This window comes from Haemaphysalis longicornis, unplaced genomic scaffold (genome assembly GCF_048455015.1).
Source record: "Haemaphysalis longicornis isolate Haplotype H1 unplaced genomic scaffold, Haemaphysalis longicornis Haplotype H1 scaffold_12, whole genome shotgun sequence".
Taxonomy (NCBI): Eukaryota; Metazoa; Arthropoda; class Arachnida; order Ixodida; family Ixodidae; genus Haemaphysalis; species Haemaphysalis longicornis.
In genome coordinates this window covers 109236946-109247720 of record NW_027526225.1, presented here as the reverse complement: position 1 = coordinate 109247720, position 10775 = coordinate 109236946, and the positions used below count along the sequence as shown (strand labels likewise).

Genomic DNA, 10775 nt, shown 5'->3' with positions numbered 1-10775 from the left:
TATGCATGGCCACTTAGTAAGCGCATGTAGCTAACTAACTGGATGTAGGAAGTAGTACTCACTAGATCAGCGTTCTGCTTACGACAAAGTTATGCATGGCCACTTAGTAAGCGCATGTAGCTCAGTAGGGTGTAATCGCTAGTAGTTTACTAGTGAAGGCAGTGGTGCTTACTGCCTGCTTCAGATAGTAACCCTGACTAGTGCTGCATTTACAACCTCCAGTTACTAAGTACCCACTGTATACTTCGACGACTTACTTGTTAGTATTCCATTAGTGAATGCTACAGCCTTTCTTTAAGAGGGAACGCTCTCGACGTTTTCAAAACTGGCGCCAGTGAACTGCGAGAAGTAGCGCTCTTCGATTTGCAGTCTCGGCCTTTCCGCGGATAGCCAACGGCGTAACCCGATGGTTCTCCGTGCAGTGGGAATATATGAGAAAAACGAATGTGGGGTTGCTTTTGGAGGGGTCCCTGTTGAGTACGGAAGTGATAATCGAAGAGCCCCAACTTCGCGGGGTGAGAAGCTGAATGGAAGGGAAAAGCTCACTCGATCGAGGGAAAACCACCTAGATAAGCACTTTTGAGCAGGCTATCTGGCAGGTTGTACATGAATCTGATAAAAGTATAACAGTGTACTAGTCAACCTGGAGGCCAAGACACTGGGTTCCTCAATGACCAAAATGTACGTCGTATGGAACTTCGAAAAAACACCAGCTTTACCTGATTTCTGAAATTTCAGCAGCTGAAGTATCCTCCAGCAACCCAGCACAAGTTTCATGAAGAAAATTGTCTCTAAACTTTAGGTGGGTGCCTGTCGCCGGTAATTGCACTGACGCTCGCTGTATATACGGTGTTCAATTTTAGCAGACGTTATAGAAAAAGGTTAAAACTAGGTGCAACATGGTTTTCTTCACGCGCGTACATGTGTCTTCCCCTGCCAAAAAACTCGATAGTAACAAAAGTAATTCGTATAACTAAACGAGCATTTTAACTGTAAATTTTGCCCCCGCGCTTATCTCAAGAGATTTTCCGCGGGAAGTAAATACAGGTTGCAGACTAAAAAAAAAAAATCCGCATTTCCCTTCCGTTTTAGGAAATATGCGTCCAATTAGGTTGCCTGTAAATTAACGGGCGTTACGCGTCACGTTTCGCAACTGATGTGCGGTGCTCAATGTGGCCTTGAATCTTGGCAATGGAGCAAAATTTTGCAAGCTCATCTCTCTCGTCGAAAAACTAATCCTCATAGTTTTCGATTTGAGCTAGCGTAAACTTAGCCAATATATTTTTTCTTAATTCAGTAAATTACTGAGCATCATCGTGTTTTATTGTGTGCGGTTAGACACATTAACACATGCAAAACAGGACGCGAATTTACCTTTCACCTCATTCCGTTTTTTTTTGTTATTTGCAGCAGATAAGATCGCACGCCCGTTTAATCTGGTACCAATCGAGTAAGATGATTACAGAAAAAAAACAAATATGCCAACTCACCTTCATGTCATGGTTACCGGCTCCGTAGTTCTGTCTCCCCGTGTTTTCAACAAGAATAGTTACGTTCTCTCCTTTGCGCACAATAACAGGTATGTCGTAGACGCCCTGACCTTTGCTCAGCACTGTTCGGGTTTGCGCCGTGAACACGTAGCCTCGATTCTTGATTCCCGGCACCGTCAGATTGGCCGGGCTCCTGGGACGAAACTGCACCGTCGCGGTGTACAGCACGTAATCGAAGGCCTGACCAAGCGCCTCGAAGCTCTTGGGATGCTCAGAGGTCACCGGCACAACGTAGCCTCGCTCCCGAAGAAAGGCAAGGATGGCTTCCAAAGATGCGCATGTTAGTTCCACGGGGCCAAGTTTAAGCTTCGGCGCCGGGACCGGCAAAGTCCCGTTGGGAAGAGGGAGGTACCGCCCGACTACGTCCCTTATCTTGAAGTATGTATCCGTGGGATCGCCAGCCTCGTTGAGGGGCGCGCCGTAGTCGTAGCTGGTCGGCTGCGGGTGGGCAAGCGCGCCGTTCGTGAACGCGAAGTTTGTGCCACCGTGGAACATGTAGAAGTTCACTGATGCGTTGAACTGCAAGATTTCCTCGAAGGTCTTCAGCACCTTACCTTGATCGACCCTGACGTGCTGCCTGCCCCAGAGGTCATTCCAACCGGGATAGTACTCGGTCACTATGAGAGGTCCCTTCTGCATCGCCCTCCGGACGGTTGCAAATTCTTTTGAGATGGTCGCCGCAGAGCCAAAGTCGGCCGTCACTAGTATGCCTTCCACGTAGTCGCACTTGTAGACCGCGTCTCCCGGAGCGTCCGTCCTGAAAAGCACTACATCTTGTCCCAAATGGCGCCTTGTAATCTTGGCGAGGTGTTCCATATACCCTCGGTCGCAGGCAAAGTACTGCCCGTACTCGTTCTCAACTTGCACCGTGATGATGGGACCTCCGTTCTTGTAGAGGTACGGCTCAACCATCGGAAGCAGGACATTGAACCATCTGTCCACTGCCGCGATGTAAGAAGCGTCCGAAGTCCTGTACTTCATGTTGGGGTTCACCCTCAGCAACCAATATGGTAGGCCTCCGTTGTCCCTTTCGGCGCATATGTAAGGTCCTGGCCGGAACACAACAGAAAGTCCGACCTCTTTCGCTGTGTCCAAGAAGCTCTTGAGGTCGTAGTCGCCTTCGAAGTTGTACTTTCCTGGTTCAGGTTCGTGGCCACTCCACTCGACGTATGTCTGCAGGGCGTTGAGACCGGCTAGCCTCATCTTTTCCATGCGATCTTTCCAGAACGGCTTGGGAACCCGGAAGTAGTGGAGGGAACCGGAAACATAGCGGAAAGGTTGGCCATCCTTGAGGAACTGGTTGTTTTCGTAGTCGACTGTGAAGGATCGAGCCGTTGGGGAGCTCTTAACCGCCGAAAATAACCCCACGAGCAAAACGAAGAGAACGCAGAAACGCGACATTTTAGTGGGCGTATCGAGGACGCTCACGGTAATGTGGCAATTTGGCAAAGGCGATCGAGTTCTCCTTTTCGCTTTTCTGTTGCTTATCAGTGGTCGAGAGGAGAGTGAAGACGACGGGCAACGGCTAGAGATCACATGGGAGAGGACGAAGATACCTGCTATCGCTTTGCCATTTGGAGTTGCGTGACAGTAAAAACTATTTGTGCCCCTTCCCAATCACCCTTTTTGACGTGCGCGAGGTCTCAAATCACGTAATAAGAGAATGTGCGGGTTATACAGCACCTTGGACGACCTTCCTAGTGTCCCTGGGCCCGCCGCTTTCTTGGAGACTAACACTAAGGGACCTTTTAGGCCTCTGGCCAAATTCTAAACGAGCATCCCGAGTGACAAAAGCTGTATTGACTTTCCCGAGGACTCGATCTTCTTCTTCTCTATTTGTAATGGCACGTACCCACTGAGGGGGATTGGCCAATGCTTGAGGTTTGACTAATAATTTAAAAAGTGTTCTTTAGAATTGGAATATAATGATAAAAAACTATACTCTTCAAGGAAGGGGCCAGATAAATGATGGACGAATTCGCTAGCATACAATTCTTCCGGTAGCCGGGATGAATTCGTGAAGGAGCAAGTAAATTTTTTTGCCTGCTTTGCCAAGGCAGCTAGCACCGAATAAAAAAGAACTGAAGTTTTTAGTTTGTCTAAGGCGCTCGAATGGGAGAGTATGGTAACGTTTCCTTTGATGTGTACAACGGCGGCATTCAAACAAATAGTGTTCTAATGATTCTGATTGATTACAAAGCAAGCAAGCGTCTGTTAATGCCAATCCTGACCTGTTCAAATATAGGTTTATTTTGGAAGGCGGCACCTCATGTCTGCGAGGGCCACTTCGCACTGGCGGGAAACACAAAACGACGAATTCCATTTGAATTTGAGGTGAGCATACTCTCGTCTATCGAGGATACCGTTGTACCGCCCCTTGAGTAATCAATATCTACGAAGACGTGCCACAGTTATGGCTGCGAGATTTGGGCAAACATTTCGTATCGGGACCCCAATGGCGAAACCCACTGATCAGTCCGCCCTCTCATTGAGCAGAATAACTGTATGTCCAGGCACCCACACAACACGTAGCGAGATACGATGTGCTGTGGAAAAAAGTAGCGAAATGTTTTTAAATGAATAAAATGTTCAGATTTCACAAAAGAAATGCAAAGGGATAGAGAGTTAGTTATGAAAATTACATGCGATAGAGAGCTAGGAATTCTTTTTATGGCCAGAGCTATGGCCGATAGTTCTGCCTCAAGTATGGGAGTGTAATCAGCCAAGGTAAAAGAAAAAGTCCAATCTAGATCAAAAGAACAAATTCCAACCGTTTATTTGGGTTCATATTGCGAGCCATCAGTGGCAATAACCACATGATGTGGATAAGGAGCAATGTGTTCTCCTAAAATGCACTGTAGGATACGCCTAGAAAGCAGCTTGGCATTCTTTGGGAATATGTTGTCGGCATGAACAAGCACTAGCGTATCCCCAGTCGATAATGGTTCAATGGAAAAGAAGTCAACGCCAGTATAGGAAAGAATTGAATTGACAAACAGGAGGTGAGGGTGTATAAACCTAGGCCATGTCGTCGTCAAGAAGGTAAGGGGTTGTTGTAAAAATATGGCCTGCTCTTTTCCAATCGGGGAGCGTACCACTCTCAGGTATGTTTTTACTGACAACATTTGGAAGCGCGTCTCCAATGATAGAATTTGAGCCTCTAGGTATAGCACAGTGCCAGCAACAAATCTAGGCAACGCAAGAAGTAAGCGCAGGGCACGTTTTTCAAGCAAACAAATGCGGACGTAATTTATATGCAGCAGTACGACAATAGAGTGCACAGCCAAATTCTAGTATTGGACGAACGTACAATTTGTACAAAATGAACAACCATTCTCGACGCATCCCTGATTTTCTGCGCGCAAGCCTTTTGAGTCAACCAAGAGCCCGCTCTCCTTTTAAAAGTGTAGATTCGATGTGGGAACACTAACTGAAAGGGGGATCATACATAACACCGAGGTATTTCAGCGTATTCACTTGTTTAATGATGTGATTTTGGTATGCAAGAGAAATTGACATGTTATACAGGGAAGTAAAAACTAACAGGCAACATTTCTTTACGTTTAGAGCTAAGTGAAGGGTTTGGAGCCATCTAGTCAAAGTATCAAGATACTTTTCGAGCCGTTGTTAAAGATACTGGAGGTCGTCATTACATGAATAGAACGCAATGTCACCTGCATAACCATAGACAGTTACTTTCGGGTCACGCGGGATTGAACTAAGTGAAATGTTGAAGAGAACTAGGGAGAGAACCGATCTTTGAGGGACACCTCTGGTCTGAGGACAGTAGTAGGACTTGAGTCTGCTATCTGTACAAAAAAATTCGCGCCCTCGCAAGAACTCCTGTACCCATGCTATAATGTATGGAGGTAGATTACAGGCTATCAAAAGTTCCCGCAAGATTTCTTATTCTACGCTGTCGTTGGCCTTTCCCACATCCAATGCGACTAAGGCCGAAAGCTTTCCCATTTTCCTGTCGAGCCGAATTCTAATCTCTAAATCAACATGGGCGAACCAGATATGACAATCAGGACGAAAACCAATTTGCCAAGGACTGAGTATATTATGACTTGGAATGAAAGCAATCAAAAGGGCATGTACAACTTTTTCCACCAATCTCAACCTATCGTGGTTCACAAATTTGCGTTCCGCAGGAGGGACCAAAAAGGAGGAGGCGATAATAGGATAGGCCACAGGCAGGTGATAGCTGTTTGTCCCGCAGTCCACCCTAGCCAGGTCAGGCAGAGAAATTTCATTCGAAGCAAATGTTAAGTCAAGGACCGATAGGACACCACCACGCAAAAAATGTAGCAGAGTGAAAATTTGCACACTGGAAATCATTGTCCGATGCCCATGACCACAGGCGTCTGCCGCAGCTATTCGCGCGGAATCCCCAACAGGCATGATGCGAATAAAATCTCCAGCTAGGAATAGTTGTCTTTGACTGTTTTACACAATGTCATCTAAGGAAGCAGTGGAGGTAACCCCCACTGTGAAATAAACGTTTGCTATAGTGAACGGTCTGATGCCATTAATGTGCACGTCTAATAATTATGTTTCAAGTATTGGGGACATCAAGTGAAACGATACAGAAAATTTGTGGCAAAACTTTGAGGAGATCAATATCAAGAGGCCACCGCCTCTACCCTGAGGCCTGTCCAACCGAAATGAGCGAAAATTATGAAGACTAAACATATATTTTGAGGGATTAACCAAGCTTCTTGAATTAACACAATATGTGGGGACGTAAGGGGAAAAGATAATTCAGATAAGCATGAGAAGCACCCACAGAGTGGCAGTTCCAGTGAAGTACTCAGGACGGTCATGATGAATCTAGCACAGCCTCAATTACTGCTTCCGCAGGGATATCTTCACTGTCTTTAGGAACACACTTTTTTTGTTTACTTCTCGGCCACTGCGACACTTTTGGCGGAGACATGCCGCATTTGTTAGGGCCACCTGCACCTTCCATAGCCCAGCTGTAATCCTCGCCGTTTGAGGGAACCTCGGGGACGTGGTCAGACCGCACTGCCTTGGTCGTCTATTTAGGTACCTTGTCAGAGGTTGGCAGAAAATCAGGTTTGGCAACAGGCACTGGTAGGGAAATAAAGGCAGCAGTAGTCACGGGAGGGGGCGGTGAATTTGCGCTTGAAACTGCATGAATTTGAATAAAAGTGAATTGAATTCAATTGATTTGAACATGACGAGCATCTGTTCGACTGAAAAGTTTTCCATAAATGAAGTGATTACACGTTCGAACACTTGGCATAAGTTCTTTTCAATGGACACAGCAAAAGACTGGGCAAATGTCACATCCACAAAATGCGGTGTTCGGCCTACGGCCCCTCCATACCCAGTAGAACGCTCATTCAGTTGAGCGATTGCCGAAGCACGAGAGCACCGTCGCCTTTCTCCCAGCTCTACGATAGCTTGTTCTTAGGATCGAGCGGGGCAGTTCGAGTAATCTGCAGGGTGTGGATAGCCACAGAGACAGAAATGTTCTTCTTCCGAAGAGCAGGAAGGAGTTGTGTGCGTATCGCCGCGCATGCGGCATTTGGACACTGACTTGCATACCTTTGTGCTGGGACCGTATCGCCAGCAGAAACGGCACTGGAGTGGGCGAGGGGCAGTGGTTGGACCACATAGAGTATTGGCCAGACCTTCAGTCCAGACGGGCATCGAGTGCCCGGAACGGTGATGATCACCGACGCAGTGGCGATCCGACAGTCACCCGTGGGGGCGGTTGCAGCGGTGGACAGAAACCACTCCAACTGCGGAGAATTTCTCTAGGACCTCGGCTGCGGAAAGTGAGGCATCAACATCTCTCACTAGCCCTTTTACGCAGGCTAGGTAAGCAGGGCTGAACGGAATAACCTGTGCCGAACCAAACGACGTACATTTGAGCAGGTCTGCAACGCATAAAAGGTCTGCTGAAGGGCACACGATCCTATTTTTTTTCCATAAGGCCTTACATCTGTGATCTGCTGATACCTTACAGAAGCTTCCAGCAAGTTCTCTTGCAATAGCTTGACCTTGTTCATGCGGATCAAACTACCGTGTTTAGGCACTAGGGCTACCGGGATGGTATTCAGGCCATTTTTTTTAGATACGTATCGAGGGGCAAGTCTGCGGACGGGAGATCCGCCTCCCAGACTTGCATGCCGCGCCCCGGGGATGAGGCAGGCATTGCACTCCCACCGCGGGAGCACAGACAAAATCTCTCCGATCATTGTAAAATTTTGTGGTATCAAAAACAACGCGAATGAATTTCGTCGTAAAGACAGCTCAAGCCGTGCCCAAAACACAACTCCCGATTGTGAATAAGCAGAGTCATCATCATCACTTCATAAAGTTCATTTCTCTTCGTCTAGCAAGCTAGGCGCCTTTGCCAGGGTAACCTCACCTCTAACATTCTCTCTCTCTCTCTCTGCTGTCAAGTGTTTCTTTCGTGAAAAATTTCTCCCATCAACCATATGTGCCCCGTCGTAAGCCTTAAATTTACGAGCGTCCCCATGGTGTAGGAGCAAAATGAGAGACTGCGAAAGAGACTTGACAATTCGCGGAAAATGCTTTATTAGTTAGTTTGACTTCTTTAGAGGTTATAAACCTGGTAATGGGTAGCGATTTCTTGATTTTCCCGTGTTTCTTTTTTTTTTTTGGGTGGGGAATTATTCATTGTGGCGCGTAGCTTAAATTAGGCCTAATGTGTTTATACGCACCGTGGGAATGTTTTCTTTTTGAAATTTTTAAATCGGTCTGTTGTGTGTTAGTTTTTGTTGTATTTTTGTCGTTAGTGCAGCCGAGCCTCGTTATAACGAAGTAGTACCGGAACATCGAATTAGTTAGTTATATCCGATATTCGATTTAACAGTAGAGATAAAAATCGGCTGAAACAAATCGACAATCTGGCTCGCGCAAAAATACTTGATACAATAATTATTTTTTAGGCTTCAAACCCACTATAAACAAGGTAACCCTTACCTTTCTGCTTGTTGCACTTCAAGTTGAATGAGCCGGAACATCAGTACGTGAAATTGCAAGAAAACAGGGGTCACTTGACAAAACAGGCCTGCGTCCACATTTATTTGATGAAGGATGTGATCCTCATCTGGTAACTGCTCACAGCACCGAGCAGGAAGGAGTTTTACACAGTGTCCAACGAACGTTTTCTTTGTGACATTTGTGCTCATCCCGTGAGCTGCTACTGGCATGTTTATGCGTAGTTTTGACAGTCTATTACTACCAAAATGGTTGCAAAAAGGCTTCTTGTGGGGAAAATGAAGGACGACTCAATACGTTTTCATGCTGCAGGGAATAAATATTTTAGATTGAAGACTAAAAAGAGAGCGGGCGTCACCTCTCTGTGGAGTCCTAAGAAGTCACTGGCCCATCCACTTTCGCACGGCCGGAATGGCGAGCTATTTTCTTCTCTTATTATCGCTACAATTTTCTTTCTGCACTGTCGCCTACCAGTCCTCTCCGTTTATGCGCACACTGTATGAGCAGTCTTGTTCGCACTTTCTCAGGTGTGTTGGTAGGTAACAGCTTAGCGCCTACAGTCGGCACGCGAAGGGCAAAAATGGCAGACCATTGTGGCTGTGTCCACTTTGTACTGGGGCTAAGCATATAACGGTATATTATTACGTTCGCTTAATGTGTAAACACAATGGTCTTTCTTGGGCTACCTAACCACGAACCTGTTCGCCTGTCTCTCTATCTATCTAGCTGTCTGTTCGTATGTCCATCCATCCGTCCGTCCCTCCGTCCGTCCGTCCGTCCGTCCGTCCGTCCGTCCGTCCGTCCATCTCTCTATCGGTCTGTCAAACCCTGATTTAATCGGCCGAATGTAAGGTAAACAATTATACGACTACTAAATAGAGGTTATTACGAAGCTAATTTAAACGCTTTAAATTTTTTCTCCTGAGTTAACCACTGCTCGGTTCGCGCTCAAACTTCACGCGAAGGTCGTACTTTGTGGTCTATTTTGTTTGTCACCTGCAGGAACGACGGTACTTACGTATTTACTCTGAAAATAAATAAAAAACGATTTTCGCCTATGGGAAAATGGCGGCCGATTTGGAGGTGGGAGCCAGTGCAAGCTGATCTTGGAACAACGGCGCCATTTTGGATATGCAGAGCCAGACCTACGATGGGGATGCATGCTTCTTCCGTGGCCGGAAGGAGCCAAATGGAGCTGCAGACGATCAGAAAACTCGAAAGCAGGTTTTTTGATCGTCTGCTACCTCATTTGGCTCCATCTACGTTATGAAATATCCGAATGAGGTAGCAGACGATCGGGAAAGGTTTATGCTAGCAAATAAAAAAAGGAGAATGCGAGACAATTAGCATGGAAGATGCGCGCTGTTCTGCCACATTGCGTGCGAGCAGTGTAAGCGCGGAAAAATTGAATTGAACTGAAAAAAATCTCATTTGCATTAATGAAAGTAGCAAGAGTAGAGGGAAAGAGGCGGTGTCAAGAGCTGAAGGGGTGAGGAACGAAACGAGGGAAGCAGGTTACGTGGGGAGGGGGGAAAGGGCGGGGAGCAGAGAACTGTGTCGTTCGACATTTCTTGCAGAGAAAGCTGATACGCCGCCAATATTTTAAAGACGATACTCTTTGTTGGGCTACTTAAACGCAGAAATTTTGGCCTGTCTGTCTGCCTCTGTTTGTGACTCGATTGAGCCACCCGGCCAAAGCGGAAAAAAAAGTGCGGAATAGTTTTATTTACTCAAAGCCAAATCTATACGTCAACAAGAGCAAGACATTACGCAAATGTAAGGCAGCTAATCAATACATAGGTGACATTTGCAGTGTTCCTTTAATAAAAAATTCATGGATGTTTGTGTTTTCCGATAGCGAATGAAATATTACATCCACGGCAGAAAAGCGACGCCTGCTGTTGCCCGCGACACCTCCTGGCGGCATATAAAAAAATCTAACGGCAACAGCAACGAAAGGTTCCAGTAGATAGGTTCCACGTTCAACTCGGAACGCTCGTGGTGTAGGGTGGCGTGGTTCTATAAACGTTGTAGCAGGGTGCCTCGATTCACCCGCGTCTCCACAGTACGGCAGCGCTGACATAGAAACACCCGACAAGCAGCAGCGGAAAGCGGTAAATTTAAATTGACTTGAGCAAACTTCTGGCGTGTTACATTGGGAGGAACGAGACGGTAGAGGAACAGCATGAGAGGTGAGCGGGAAAGAGAAGGGGGGCATTTACTTGG

The 10775-nt window shown here is 46.6% G+C and overlaps 1 protein-coding gene across 1 annotated transcript in view; it reads right to left on the bottom strand.

Moving 5' to 3' along the window:
• LOC144161770 (beta-galactosidase-like) overlaps positions 1 to 2966 on the bottom strand; it is an 11228-nt gene extending 8262 nt beyond the window's left edge. Inside the window, exon 1 of the mRNA XM_077692370.1 lies at positions 1491 to 2966. Within this exon, the coding sequence (XP_077548496.1) occupies positions 1491 to 2951 (1461 nt within the window). The 5' untranslated portion in view covers positions 2952 to 2966. The remainder of the gene's footprint in view (positions 1 to 1490) is intronic.
• Between the last annotated feature and the right edge of the window lie 7809 nt (positions 2967 to 10775).